This window comes from Sprattus sprattus (genome assembly GCF_963457725.1).
Source record: "Sprattus sprattus genome assembly, chromosome: 2".
Lineage (NCBI taxonomy): Eukaryota > Metazoa > Chordata > Actinopteri > Clupeiformes > Clupeidae > Sprattus > Sprattus sprattus.
The window spans coordinates 59,848,761-59,864,952 of NC_137921.1; the positions used below are offsets into that span (position 1 = coordinate 59,848,761).

The window sequence follows — 16,192 nt, forward strand, 5'->3', positions numbered from 1 at the left end:
ATTGTTACTGCTCAGTTCCATTGGGATCTTGCAAGGATTTGTTGTGATTTTTGTGGCCAAGTTAGCTGAAATTTGGCAGTTCTCAAAAGTTGCAGTTCTTTAAATGCCTCCCTACTGCCATGCAGTAGCATGGCTTAGTAGTACTATCTATTCAGCACAGTGTGGATTGAGTTTTTATACCAACAAGTCATGTGTGATGTTCCCCATGTTATGAATAGCATTATCATATTATCATATCTTTTCCTTCTCACAATTGCATTGATAACTACACATACCACCGAGTGTTGCATAATATGACCACTGCATAAAGTGAGAGAATTTGTGTGATGACACATCCAATGTCAGCTGGATAATTGTATTAATTTAAGTTGAAATGTTTGTTGGACCTTTTGACAAAATATTTTACATTTTATACTTTGTTTGTATCATATTTGATACATCAGGCCTTTATGGTTATTTCTTGATAAAGTGTTTTATTTTAGATTAGGAATTTGCTTTTGGCACATTTTGGAATATTTCATGTGGGAAGGTTTTATTTCAAAGAGGAGACATTTTTGTACAACCTTAGGAGAGAAGTAGCTGAGATATGATCTCTCAGCATCATGAATACAAAGACATTTTAATGAAAACAACCCCCCTTTTTTTCTTTCTTATCAGAGCACTCCCCAATGTAGTTTCCTAGGCCTTAATTCCTAGGCCTTGGAATTGGGTAGGGCTGGACAAGGGGTTCAAAATTATGACCAGCTGATGTTTAGTGGGAGTGGACTGCCAATGGCGTAGAGTGAGCGCTGGGAGTTTTTTTTTAAGTACAGAAGATGCGAAGATCGAGTTAGTAGATTGTTCTGATGTATAATATCCATGAAGAAAATATCAGAACAAACTTCTGCTGAAAATGACTTTGTGTTTGGGAAAAAGGACCAAACATCAGGGCTGTAGTCGGGTTTGGAAGATGTTTACTTCTAACTCCTAGAAGAGTTTATAATGCCCACCTGTTTACCTGTGCTCCTCTGGTAAGCTCCACTTGAATTTCTCTGTCTGTTTCTACCTCCTGACCTAAAGCCCAAAACAAACTATTATTTTCTCAATACACACCTAAATTGTGATCACATTTTGTTAGTTTAGTTTCCACATATTTTACGATCGTATTTATTACCTCAATGATATGTGTGTTTAAATCACTTTGACGGTACTGTGTAGTGCAAATGCCAACATCTTTGGTTCCGTCTTGTGTTTCTTTGCAATTACCACTTCAATCATAAGCAATGTCCTAAGACTATGTGAATTGTAACCGCCACGCCCCCGTCCCCTGGACGCATATTTTGCCTATATCACTTGAAACTCTCACTAACCGCCGCGGCCACCCCCCTGTCTCCTGGATGCATATTGTGCCTATATCACTTGAAATACTGAAATTGTCAGGGTTGATCACTTACCGCCGCCGCCACGCTTCCGTCCCCTGAATGCTTATTATGCGATTATTTTATCTAGGCCTACATGTGTTTCTGCAGCTGTAATACAATTTTAAAAATATATATTTCCTTCGGAGGGGCAACTGCAGTCGAGGAGGGAAAACGGGCAGTTGCCCAAGCAACCTTAGCCCCCTCGACGTGTAACAATGCTATTTATAGCATGGAGTACATGACGTGTTTTTGTTGGTATAAAGTCTCCACCCACGGTGCACTTATGGGATAGTATTCATAACTAGGAATGATTTAGATTTTTTTTTTACAAAGTTAGCTGGTTTCAATTTTATGCTGAAACAGAAATATGAACAATGAAAGCAATCTCGAATCATGTGTGATTTTATTGGGAAAGAAGAGATAATTGCCGCAAATTGTATATAATGTGGGAAATCATTTAATTTCCAAGATCACAAATTCCTGAAGGGACAGACTGCTTATACTACAAGTGTGTCTCTTACAGTCATAAACATGTAGTAATGTAATTCATTCATTCATTAATTGGATTTCTTAATTGTTTAGACAATAATCAATGTATATTTATGTAACTAATAGAAGTCAAAAGCTAGTCCACTACTGAAAATAAGTATTCCCCTTCCCTTTTTGTCTGCGACCTCAAGGGTAATTGTGAGAAATATGACAATTTTTTCCCCGATTATTCCTGTTGTAATGCAATCCCTTCATATATTTTTCCTTTTGGCCAGTGCTTTGAAAGCTGTGGATGAATTGGTTCAGAAGATGGAATTTGATGGCGAGTCCTTTACCATCTCCTCTAAGAACCTGGCTGTGGGTATATCTGCTCTGAATGCCAGTGAGTTCAATGGGACCACCTTCACTGCTTTTATCCCTCCCAACACCACAGACCCCAAGGTACCTGAACAAACATCCACTGACCTACATACACCCCCTTCACAAACAGCAGCATTTTGACTTTTACAAAATTTTGAAATATTTCACAAGTGGATGACAAGGACAAATTCTAATTTAGATCTGTTTTAGATCAGGTACATCGTCTTTTAATATAAAAATTCCAAATGTACAGAGTTAATAAAGGGCAGGTCATTTTACAGTTGACATTTTATTGTCAACAAACCTGAATTCCTGTTGAGAATAGAGGTTCTAATATGTAGGGCCTACAAGGTATTTTAATTGTCAGAAGGAATGGAAATTCGTTTTAAAAGTGATGAGAGATGCCAAAGAAACAAACGTTTGGAAAAAAATTGCTGTTTGATTGGTCCATACCTTAAATGAACTACATGTAGTTTCATTCAAGACTAGTCTATGAAAAAAAATCCCTTGCTTTGTAGGCATATGAAACCATATAGCTACAGTCTAATCGTGATTTGCACTGAGAAGTCAACCTCAATGGGTAGGACAAGCAAGCTAGCTGATTTGCAAGTGCTAAAAGCAGGCAAATGGCAGGCTGGGTTAACATGACTGACGTCTGTCTATTTCTTAAGGCTCAAAGAAACTAAGGGCCTGATTTACTAACATTGCGACCGCAGCTTAATCTGCGGTCGCACATTAACGCACAGTGTTTTTGCGCATTTTCCGTGGTATTTATCAAACCAGATCCGCGCTGGGCAATCTGTGTTTACTCCGCCCTATAGGGCCTGGTTTACTAACATTGCGACCGCAGCTTAATCTGCGGTCGCACATTAACGCACAGTGTTTTTGCGCATTTTCCGTGGTATTTATTTAGGAAGAGAAAATGAAGGTTCAGTGAAGAGGAGATAGATATATTGGTTCACGTTCGCTCAATCACTGAACCTGATTCAATGTGTGCGCTGCTATATTGTTGTTCTGCCCACCATCACCTACAGCGAGATGTTTAAAAGAACACGATTATAAAGAATATGCTATTGGTGGCATTAATGCATAAACTGTCTATTATAACACTAAAGATGTGTACATGGCGAGATTAATCATTTCTACAAGGGACATGGGTTCACTACAATATATATGCACATGGGTGCAATCAATGGTACCAATTACGTTCGGAAAGTTTGCGATTTAAAAAAAAGTCCTGTTTGATGTCTCTAATTTCAGCTATGGCAGTGGGGAAATGTATTGACCAGTGCGCCGTAGCAATGCGACGAGTACCTGGGTGAATATTTGGCTGAGTGAAGGCTGAGATATACCAACTGCTGATGCTATAACTGTTTGAAATGATCCGATGCCAATATTTGCAATGTTGTCCGGAGTATAACAACTGATGGAATGGAATGTGATCTCCGGTTGGAGGGTTCGATGTCGTCTCTGATCTGGTTAAGTAATTAAAGTATTGCGTGGCTGGTTTACCTGTACCGTATAATGATTTGTAGATCGCTTAACTGAAAAAGTGTTATACGAGTTGAAACAAATATTTCTGTGCGCTGTCTCTGTCTATATTTTCGCCTAGCTCTTATAACTGCTGCCATATCAACGTTTTCAGACTCAATGGAAATTTGCTTCCTGGTTAAGACGTGCTTTTATGAGGCAGAGAATTATCCCGCAAATTAGAGACGTGCGCTCCTCAGGCAGTTTTAGTAAATAATACGCAATACATCATTCGGCGCACTTATCTTCTCTCCTCCCATATATTTGTGCTACACACCCATGTTTCCACCCACGTTTCAGTGCCCTCCCCGTCCACACCCACAAAGCGTTAATATGCGCCTCTTCTCAAATGCGCCCCCTTAGTAAATACCGTTTTATGTTTACGACCGCTATTTTACGCCTGAAATGGGCGCAATCCTGTTAGTAAATCAGGCCCTAAGAGTGTGTGGAGCCGACACTTCGAAAGATAAATATTATGATTGCTGAAAACAGACTATGCTAAGACAGACAAGGAGGAGCTGCATGCGTGTCGTAAACTGAATGATGCAGTTGAAGAGGTCACTCACCTCTTGAACTTTCCTCTAGAATGCGATATTGATGGCTCTCTTTTGTAGTAACATTTGTTTTTGTTTTGACCTTGTACTGTCTTTGCATTATTATGGTTATTTATAATTATTATAGATAAAATATGTCTTGAAAATGTTCAATAGTACAAGAAGCCAGCCAGATCATTGTTGTATTCATTATTGTTGGTCTTTCTGCTTTCAGATTGAATTTCTGTCAGAATCTCAGAATCCTCTGGCTGTGGTCACACTGCCAGCAACACTACTGCACAACCTTAGTAGTTCAAATGCAGAAACAATTTCAAGAATAAACTTTGTATTCTTTAGCAAGACTGGGCTATTTCAGGTTTGTCTCTTTGTGTTCATTCATTTTCTAAAAAGAAAATCCTGCTATTGTATTCCTGCTATTATATAAATGTATCATTGTTTTTACTTATTTTAGGACGTGAGAAATGGCTTATCTTTGAATAGTTATGTAGTTGCCAGCAGTGTGGGCAATTTCTCAATCCGAAACCTCAGGGATCCTGTGCGGATAGAGATCGCTCATCGGCAGCACATGGTAAACTGCGTTCATCCCCCTCCTAAGTCTGACCTTTTTGCTGATACACTACCCATACAAGCCTTATCATGGCAATGCAGTCTACAATAGTCACGCACATTGAATGTTTCATGATGCCTCTATCAGTTAAGGGGAGCATGGACCATGACATCACTTTTTTTTAAATCTTTCAGCCAGACCCAAAGCGAAGCTGTGTATTTTGGGATTTTACCATCAAAAGTAAGTTATTTTTGTCATGCAATGATTTACTGCTTCTAACGGGAGAGAAGGACTCCCTGCACGTTAGATAGGTTAAAATATCAGTTGTTAGAATGTTTTTTTTCAGGCTACCACAGCAATCATCCTGATAATTCTGGGAGGTCAATAAGAAAGATGGCAAAAGAAGTTGCTGTCAGCAACACAGCCTAATCCAGAGCCATTACTGCAATTTAGCTTTTTACCCAAGCAGTATTGAGAAAGGGGCAAATCTTCAGCAAAAATAATCGTTCAGATTAATGAAGTGTTAGCCATAGGAATGACAAATACTTAAAAGAAAGTTTCTGAAGTTTCAGAGAATGTTTAACATTCAGTCAAATCCTAAAAAAACATTGGACATCATAACTTCAGGTGATTAAAAGTACCCACCCATATTCATACCTTTTTATAGGTGCATTGTGTGCAATAACCTACAGGCACAATTCTCACAACATTCAATATTCTGTAGCACATCGCAGTCTGTCTGAGTGTGCCAACTTTAATTTTTTAACATGAGAGAAAACATTTGACTCTGTTTTCACCTAGATGGATCCGGTGGATGGAACAGTGAGGGTTGCCAAGTGAGCCTTGAATCAAGTGACAACAGGACCGTCTGTCTGTGTAATCATCTGACTCACTTTGGGATTTTAATGGTGAGGTGATTGTGTTGTGTGTTCATAATGGTTAAGATGAGACCACGTGTTTCACTCTACACTGAGAGAGTTCATCTGTTTTCTTGCAGGACATATCAGGAACTGCAGCACAAATTGATTACCAGAACACAAGGGTTCTCACTTTCATTACTTACATTGGATGTGGTGTGTCTGCTATCTTCTCGGCAGCTACACTTCTCACCTACATCACATTTGAGTGAGTGTCTTGACTTGAAGAGGTTTGAAGTGTCATTGTGCTCTATTGCAGAGGCATCACTTGTTTAGTATGTCACGTAGATGTCTTTGTAATGCCTGTCTTTAATGTATGCTTAAAAAATGTATGCTTAAAAAAAGTGCTGGCTGCGCCATTCACACAGCATTGAAATGTCTTGTCTGTTGGGTAATGTCTTTTTCCAGGAAGCTGCGCCGAGACTACCCAGCAAAGATCCTTATGAACCTCAGTACATCACTGTTGTTCCTTAACATGGTCTTTCTTCTTGATGGTTGGCTGGCATCATTTGACATGGAAGGCCTGTGTATTACTGTGGCTGTCTTCATGCACTTCTTCCTGCTGTCCACCTTTACTTGGATGGGACTAGAGTCAATACACATGTACATTGCTTTGGTCAAGGTCTTCAACACCTACATAAGGAGATACATCCTGAAATTCTGCCTTGTTGGATGGGGTACTACCAAATTCACAGTTACACCTCTTAAGTCAAATATGTCATAATGATGCAGTGCATTAATATAATACAACTGTGACACTGAACTATCCCTTTGCTCAGGGCTTCCTGCTGCCATCGTCTGCACTGTAGTAGCAGTTGACAGACACTCTTATGGGCTGGAATTTTATGGGAAGGGTGACATCGGACAAGAATCATCCAAGTTGTGAGTTGTCACACAAAATATAGCTCATGTGTAAAATGTTTCACAATGCTGTTCTTTTGCTGAAAGGCAGATATAGACCATGACTTTATAAATGCTCTTTTCCCATAGTTGCTGGATCAGAAGCAACACAGTGTTCTATGTGACCTGTGTGGGTTACTTCTCCGTTATCTTCCTCATGAATGTGGCAATGTTCATCGTTGTGATGATCCAGATTTGTGGTCGCAATGGTAAGCGTAGCAATCGTACATTGCGAGAAGAGATCCTACGTAACCTGCGTAGTGTGGTCAGCCTGACCTTCCTTCTTGGTATGACATGGGGCTTTGCCTTCTTTGCCTGGGGCCCTGTCAACCTGGCCTTCATGTACCTTTTCTCCATCTTCAACTCACTTCAAGGTGAGTAAAAAGATTAAATATAAGGGTCTAAGAAAGCAAAAAGGTCAATCAAGCAAGTTATACACTACCAGGAGTTTGAGAAGTCTGAGAGCTGTCCTTGTTTTGAAGGAATGTTTTTTAATCCAAATAACCTGAAATCAATCAAAAAATACTGTGTAGATATTGTTAATGTAAAGGACAATTACAGCTGGAATCGGTTGTTTTTAAATGGAATATCTACATAGACGTAAAAAGACACATTATGTTAGCTAATCCTAAATTATCATGTATAAAAGGCTAATTCACATTAGAAAACCCCTTTTCAATTTTATCTGTGTGGGTGTGGCCCTTTATAAGGAAGCAATACAACTGGCCTTCTTTGGGCTATCTGGAGCATCAGCACTTCAGGATATGATTATGGGCTAGAAATGGTTGGAAAGTCAGAGCTTTCCTCAGAAACTCGTCAGTCCGTTGTTGTTTTCAGAAAGTAAGGCTATTAAATGCATATGAAAGAGAAGTGATTACCGAATGATGACAGTATAGTATTTAAGGTATTGTACTTGTAATGATTAAGGTATAGTATTTCAGGTAAAGTATATCATTTGTAAAGAGTAAAAGGATTATGCCTTTATCTCAGCATGTCTTCACTCCTCCTTCCTTCATAAGTAGTCCTAAAAGAGTGCTTCACTAACTGCAGCCCCCTCTTCATAGTCACATACAGCCACCTCTCCTTCACACTCTTTCCCTGCCTCTTCCTCCTGGTCTCTCTCATTGTCTAGGCTGCTGAGGGTGCTATTGCTTGGCTAATGTTTCAATGACAGAAATCTATAGGCATACTAAAACCTATTGAAGAGTTCAATTATGTACCCCCTAAAAGCAGTAGACTGCTTTCACAAATTATGTGGAATTTTGTTCAAAGGGGGTGCTGCAATTAACACATTTCAATATCTCAAGAACTGCCTAAGCTACCATTTTTTAAATTTGATTCCCTTGAAGTTCCATTTGGCTTGCTCAACAAAATGGTAGTCAACAGCCAATCAAAATTCAGCAGCCAATACATGCCTGTGATCTAAAGGTTCAAACTGAATGAAATTCTGCTCGGGCCCTGATAATGGCTGTTTGCGGCTATATTTAAACGTATATATATTATGATAGTGTATATCTCTGTCCTGTTCTAAATATTGATACATTTGCATCATCAGAACTTTCAAAATATGGATGCTCAGATTAAAAAAAGCTATCCGTTAAAACTCTGTTAACCACAATTTATGGTCAAGGTTAGAGTTAAAGGTAGTGTTTGGTTAAGGTGATGTCCAGTCAACAATAAGAAGCACTGAAATTGCATTTCAACAAACCATCTGTAGTCTCTGTCTCATTCATCAAAAACGAGATTTCAGATTGTCAGTCTACATAAATAAATATCACCATCATAAACTTTTCAAAACTGAAACATAGTACACTATATATACTGAAGGAAACAGTAGTGATTTGACAGTATTTCAAGAACATTGAAATGGGGCTGTAAAGGTTTTCATGGCAAATATACTAGTTTTTCCAATACATATTTGTGCATTTTTTGTCTGAACATAACTGTCTATCCATTTTAAGTCTTTATACAGATTTTAATATTTTTTTGCTATTTTCAAATCATTTGAAATGAGAAATGCTAACATTATTCAGTTGCTTATTTACTATTTATTCTCCCCTCCAACAGGACTGTTCATATTTGTTTTTCACTGTGCATTGAAAGAGAATGTGCAAAAACAGTGGAGGAGATATTTATGTTGTGGACAACTACGTCTAGCTGACAACTCAGGTATCCCATCTTAATTAGAACAGCCCACAACATTTCAGACTTCGATTTGATATACTTATTTGGGCTGTCCTGGTCAAATGTTCAATATGTGCTCATATGGAAGCTCTCTCTGAGCACACTGAATTGATCAGTGAACTAAATTACATTTGGAAAATCAGATTTATTTAATAAACAATGAATTTCAATTATTAAATGTGACATATAGCAGCCTGAGTAGGTGAAAAAAAAAACTTGAACTGCATTCAATGTTATCATTTCAGACTGGAGCAAGACAACACCTAACAACACCAAAAAAGTTAGCTCTGACAATCTGGGAAAGTCCCTGTCCTCCAGCTCTTTCAGCTCAAGTACAGCTAACTGGACATCAAAAGCAAAAGCCTCCTTAAACCCTTTTGCTAACTATAACAACAGTACAGGTAAGCAGGTACCTTTTTTATAATACTTGAATAGATGAATGTATCGTACATATACCACATACTTCTCTTACCCCCCATTAAAGACTCTTCCCTTCCCAAAGAAGCCGTTTGGGAGTCGAAACATTTACACATTGTGAACTGTAAAACACTTTTACTATTGCATAATACACACTGGTCATAAGGGACTAAATAGGCTCATGTGTGAAGACAGGTTTGTAAACTTTGGCCCACACATAAGCTTAAAATCTCTGTCTCTCTCAACAGAAGTTTATTGAATTTGTGTCATGCAACAACTTCAATTTATTTTCCCAAGCAGACCTCTGAAAGAGTTTTCAACCATACATCCAGGCTTCCTGTACATTGTAAAATGTAATTGGCTGACTTCACTTTTAAAAAGCATGCAAACCGATTGCCTTCAAAAATAAGTTTGTAGTAAGTTTCAAGTAAACATGTTATTTGGTAAATTAGAGGAATTATATGTTTTACTGAATACTTTTCACCATTGTAAATTAGTTAAACTTACTCAAACAGATCTTTAACAGCCACATACATATGGAGCTAGTTTGGCATTGAAAAAAAAAACTACATCTGCATTGATGAAAAATATATATAAAATATAACACATTAATTCTTACTGAAACTATATTTAACTACACTATACTGTACAGCTAAGTGACAGTGATAGTATAGGCCATACAAAGCTATCATGTTATTGTGAAATGAATAAGATGGAGGGAGCAAGACTGTCTAAGTCAATTATTTTTCAATTCCTATAACTGATGTTTCATAGGGCCTAACTGCTGAAATGTGTGTGGGAGGGGATATTGTAAAATGGTTCATTCATCAGGTGACATCACCCCACGTCTGTAAACAACAAAAAGGGCTCCAAATCTATGGCTATAAATACTCCCACTGCTTTTGTTATTACCTCTGTCAAGGTTTTCGGTGCAGTTTGCTAGTTAGTTTGTCGGTCTGTAAGCGGGATTATGCAAAAACTACTGGCTCTTTTTACATGAACGGTGTAGCATGGGCCACATAATTACCTATCCGCTTTTGTGGCGGTTCCGAATCAAAGGGCTGCTCCACAAATTTAGTTTCAATTTCACTAACGTTGCGCTTTGAGTGCCCCTCGAGTACATTTTTTTTTCATGTTTTTATTTGTCACAAATTATTGTTGGAAGGCAACGGCGAGAGATTGTTGTGTTTTCACTAACGAGTGGACTCTCCTTGCTCTACCTGGGATAGTGCCGAGTGATGGCAACATACTGTAAATGAGACATCATGTAAGAACTGCTTCCACTCGAGTAGTCAACAGTGGCAAAGTAATGCGTGCAGACTCTACTTCGTTTGATTACAGTCATCTTATTCTTGCCATCGTATTGAACGCTGATTCCAAAATGTTCCAACACAGCGGATTTGAAAGATGGTCCCTTTTCAAATTTGCTTCTCTCTGTCTAGTTAGCGCCAGCCATTGTCAAGTTAAGCCATTGTCAAGCCATAACCAGCTTTGAGGTCACAGAGGTCCAGACCCCTTTTTCAGGTTTGAAAATACATTTGTATGCTAAATACAGCTGAAGGAAAAATCCAGCGGTTTAACATTTTTCATCCGATTGTCTGTATGTAGATTATAATGTAGTGTCTGTATGTAGGATGTGAGAGTTGTGAGAGTGAGATACTCTCCCAATACTTTGCATCGTGGGAACTAAAATACTTTCCTAACACACCCAAACATCAAGCAAGCCCACAAGGGGTGTCAGTCGGATGCCTGACTGTTGTACCTCTGTTGTAGTCATACAAGGAGGAGGCTTCATCTCCATAATGTTGCAGAAGTGTCTCATTTCTGTTGTGGCTTAGGTATGAGAACGAGTGACAGTCTCCTTCTTTGGAAGTCATCTGTAAACATTTCACAGTCTGTAGTCTTTTAGCTTCTAAAGGCTTTTTTATGGTACTCCGTACGACGTTTTTGGGCACATAGGAACGCCTTCAGGTAGCTGGCACGCCTTCTCAGGTAGCTGAAACGCCCTCTCCGTGCTCTCCAGAGCCGTCGGACAGCTCTCCGTGTCCTCCTTGGCCGTGATTGGCCCACTACGACATCATTTCCATACGACATCAACTCCGGAAACTAACATTTCTGGACCTAGCGTTTCCTGTTTCATTACCTTTATATCCATATATATATATATGAACAACAGCCACTGTCAAAGGTGCAGATCCTTTCCTTGAAAACTATTCCCTGTATATCACAATCCATGAGCCGGCCCAAGTAGCCAGAGAACCAGCACGAGCGACAGCAATTAAAATATTTGTCCAAACGACCTGAGCCCCACGGAGTCAATGTCTCAACTGTTCATACTACTGACACATTGACGTATTTTATGAATAGCCTGCCTTTATTTAACTCCGGCATCAACATATACTACATGCACTCACACTCGCTGTGATGCACTGCACTCGCTGTGATGTGTTTTCCTTTTATTTCACAATTTACTGTATAATTCACAATAGCAGTTGCCCCTTCGAAAACATTGCTACACATTTTATTTGCTTAAAACACACAAGTATATCCTATAGGCTACTGTCAAATCAGAAAGAAAACAGCTGTCACTCGGCTATTACCTAACCAATACCTTTCAAACACGGTGATAGAATGAAGGACAAATGAGTTGGGAATACTATCAACAGGTTGACTTCACTAGCCTACTGATAAAGATATTTCAAATATGGAATGTTCAATGCTTAATCGCGCCAGCCGCAGTATCTCAATTTGCCAAGATGATGAATATGGATTATCCGTGTGCTCTGCCCTGCTATTGTTCTAACAATAGGCCTACAATATTCCTTTTGTTTGAGTGTGGCATTGCAACGGGAAAATCTCCTGAATCTCTTCTCATTTGTGCTCCACCTGTCACGTCTCTGCGACCCACAAGTTGGGCTTCCACCACACTTCGAGACACGCTGCCGTTGGGGGAAATAATTAGTGTGCTTGCCCGAAGGGAAGCACAGTATTGTTATCGTCAAGTTTTCTTTATTTATTTATTTATTTATTCCGTACGTTTTTCTTGCAGCTAACTACTCCTCGCCCGATTGAGCTAGAGACGCCATTCAAACACCAAAACGCCCGGCCCGATCCGGTGCAAGCTGCTATGACTTTTCGTGGCGGTACCCCATGCCACTCCTTTTTTATCCCTCTTTTTCATCCCCTTTTTCTCTCATTGACTAACATGGTGGAAGGTTGAGCCATTGTGACGTCACACGCTCTAGCCAACTGAAATTAGATCAGTTGAGATAGAAGAAGGCGAAGCTCTCTTAAATGCCATAAGTGGTTAGATAGAGTGCAAAATATTAAAACGAATGTAGTGGCAAGTGGCAACAGTTTCAGGTACAGTTTATACACCCGCTCTAACAGTGTTAACCAGTATGTGAGTAACGTGGGTTTTATTAAGGCATAGCGTGTGTAATGTGTAGCTATTTCATTCCGTTTGTTAACCTTTCCGGCTGTCTGTATACCAGCAGCAGAGCGGAGTATTTTACTCCCATGCCATCTCGGAATGAAATAGCTACACAATACACACGCTATGCTTTAATAAAACTCACCTTTTACGAGACACCAACAGAGGCACAACCGACAAGTCTTACCATTGACGTTCGTTCTGAAACTACAGCCATCCAGGTTAATCCAAGTTGTTGTGGAGAACGACAGTTGCATCAATCATATTTCATTAAAACTTCACACTTCTTACATTGGACATATCCACCAGCCTAATTAGAATCTGCATTGTCTACTGGGCAGAAATATCTCCATACAGTAGATTTCCCTTCGTTTAGTATCATTTTAAACTTTCCAGATGACTGTATTGTCCCCGCTCGTCAAGTGATACGTGTCCAGAAACAAGGCTCCTTTGACTGGATAGCCAGAGCTAGCATAACTGCCATTGAAATCCAATGGTAATGCTACCTAGCTAGGTATGCTAATTGTCGGTATCCATCGTTAACTCGTTAATCGTTAACCATCATGTCACTGGCTTTAATTTAAGAATGGCATGTTAGTAGTACATTTAATATCAGTACACTTGATTCATTACTTCTGATGTGTTACTTATATATGTTACTTATTAGCAGCTAGCTACCTAGCTAGCCACTATGTGTTCCGATGTGTTTTCAGTTAGCGTTAGCGTTAGCAGCAAGCTAGCTGCTGTAATAGTTGAGTTGAGCTTCAGTTAAGACGCTGCGTACCGTACTTCATCATCACATTCGATTATTTATTACAAACAAATTCGAATTCAGCTGTAGGCATGAGATCTGTATCTTGGAGACTAATTGCATCCACAATTTAAGTACTGCAAGCTAGACTACTATGCAGTTGACACAACACAGGAGGTCCCTGGGCCTGAGAAGGGAAGGGAAGGAGTTTAATGTAGCTATAATATGGAATTTTAAATGTGCCTAAAACTAGACTAAATTGTAATGAGTTTTCGAAAACTAGACTGAAACTAAGAAGGATAACTATGACTGAATGTGACTAAAACTGTTGTAATGTTTAAGATAGTAGTTCTCTGTTGTACCACCAGGCGGGGCTCTACTATAAAGTGACACTGGCATTATGCATTTCCTTTGTTCTGTGAATGCACGAGTAAAAAGACCTGTGGCTACTCTGTATGGCGACACTTCTAAGATTCTACATAAAGCTACATGTTGATACATCGTTCTCCGTTGTCCGTGTCTTTGGTCAGGTTACTACATAATATGGAATTTTAAATGTGCCTAAAACTAGACTAAATTGTAATGAGTTTTCGAAAACTAGACTGAAACTAAGAAGGATAACTATGACTAAATGTGACTAAAACTAATATGCATTTTTGTCTTAAGACTGAATCTAAAAATAGCTGCCAAAATGAACACTGAGATAGGGGACCCCTTAATCTGCAATTCATGGTTGCTAGCTCTAATCAGATGTACTACCTAGGCTTATAAGAGAAGACTAACTTTTTATGCCAACGAACACCAATAACTAGAACTAATTTGACAGACTATAAACCAATGTGATACACGTGCTCTCTATCTATACAGTAAAAGTGTTGCTTACGTTTGATACTAGACCTACAGTCTAACTCTAACTGCATGAAGTCTAACATAAAGGCCTATCTTACAATAAACTTTAAGTAAAGCTGGCTATGTAACCGCATTCTTTCCAATATTGTTGCAGAGATGTTTCCTTTTACCAAGATAGCAATTTCAACAATTAACTTAGCTCAGTAAGTCAGTATAACGAAACTCTGAGATGCCCTCATATGTCTAAACGTCAGTGGAGCCAAAAAATAATGGTTGAGCTTGGTTTCTTTCTAAAATATATTGGAAGAAGGCCCCAATACACTGATTGAGTAGATGTAAATACATGTTAATTCATAGGCACTTGTTCTCTCTGTCACAGAGCAAGCACACTCTCGCAGTTCGTTCACGAAACGCATTCTAGTTACTATAGTTCATGTTTACTTGTATGAACTTTTAACTATTTCATGAAAGGTGTGGACTTGTACAACACTGTCAGTCTTTCAGATGTTGTGCCTATATCGTATCGTCTCGTCACATGATCAAATAGAGATTACAAAAATTACCCAGAAATCATTGCAAATCTGAATATGACGAAAATACCAAGGAAAATAAGAACGTATTCATTTAATTTAATCGTTTTTTAACTGTTTCTATAGTGTAAGATAAGCATATAATTTTGTTGTAGATTGCAACTATTTCTCCCACAAAAAATACCTACCATGAAAGAGATAAGTTTGCCCTTTCAGGTGTATATGTAACATTAGACAAAGCATGAAAGGTGTATGTCTGCTGACACCTGTTGCATTTCAGTAGCGACAGCTGGTGAGAGGGAAGTAAATAAAAGTTGTGGACGAGAGGGAAAGCTAACTAACGATTTCCATCGCACGGAAATGTCATGGGGTAGCTTGTCTTTCGGCACTTAAACCGTTACTCCCCCTACTGTTCTGGAAGAGAATTGTTTTCAGCACCCACAGCCGTTGGAGTACTATAAAGGGACACAAATGCTAACTAGTACGTACTATCCGGCCGCCCGCCCACTGCCCGACTATCCGACACGACCGTTTTGAGTACTCTATAAGGGCCTTAGATTACATTTTTCTGAATGTCTTGCAGCCTTCGACAGAATCCTTTTTCACCTTACCTTTTTAAAAGTTGATGTAAAGTAGGAGAAAACTGTGCACCATCTGCTATAGACTCCTTAAATTGTGGAGAGGTCTTCTCTAAGTCACTTTTCTTTTTTCTGCAGGGAGTCACTAGTGGCTGCCATTAGGGCAACAAAACGCTTCTTCAGCCTCTTCTCTCGACTCTACATTCCCCTCTCTTTCATACCCAAGCCCTTTTGCTGTGCCTCTGTATCTGCAGTGACAGGCCACATCCTTGTAAGCTTTTTTCATTGTTTGATTGAAAAAAATACTTTGCCATCTTTGTGTTGGATTCCCCATCCGATCAATGCTGGTTGGTAGAAACATCATGTTAAATCTTTACAAAATGAGCTTTACACTGTAATGAAGTTCATGATCAAGTTATCAAGTCACACCGTGTTCTTAAAAAAGATAAATGAAAACAAAAAGACTGCAGTAATGTCCTGTGCTATAAATGTGATTCATAGAGTTTGTTTACTTTGGAAGCCATCTCCATTATGTTATCCAGGGTGGTTTAGCTTTTTTTTTAATCCCCATGTCAGTGCTCATTTTTCTTTCCCCCAACTGAAAATGAGAGGATGGAAGATTTAAGATGCTTCTATCCAAAGCGACTTACAAGGATGTATACAGATTTTACATTTACACTGATGGCACACTGCACATCAGAAGCAATTAGGGGTTCAGTGTCTTGCTCAAGGACGCTTTGACATGGAATCGAA

The 16,192-nt window shown here is 39.0% G+C and overlaps 1 protein-coding gene across 1 annotated transcript in view; it reads left to right on the forward strand.

The window, feature by feature from the left end:
* The window catches only part of adgrg6 (adhesion G protein-coupled receptor G6), a 41,191-nt gene that overhangs the window by 17,907 nt on the left and 7,092 nt on the right, over positions 1-16,192 (forward strand). The window contains exons 9-19 of the mRNA XM_080860328.1: positions 2,165-2,330; positions 4,548-4,688; positions 4,785-4,901; positions 5,075-5,120; positions 5,682-5,788; positions 5,878-6,005; positions 6,206-6,474; positions 6,577-6,679; positions 6,788-7,071; positions 8,765-8,866; positions 9,127-9,282. Coding sequence (XP_080716454.1) covers positions 2,165-2,330; positions 4,548-4,688; positions 4,785-4,901; positions 5,075-5,120; positions 5,682-5,788; positions 5,878-6,005; positions 6,206-6,474; positions 6,577-6,679; positions 6,788-7,071; positions 8,765-8,866; positions 9,127-9,282 — 1,619 coding nt within the window. The remainder of the gene's footprint in view (positions 1-2,164; positions 2,331-4,547; positions 4,689-4,784; positions 4,902-5,074; positions 5,121-5,681; positions 5,789-5,877; positions 6,006-6,205; positions 6,475-6,576; positions 6,680-6,787; positions 7,072-8,764; positions 8,867-9,126; positions 9,283-16,192) is intronic.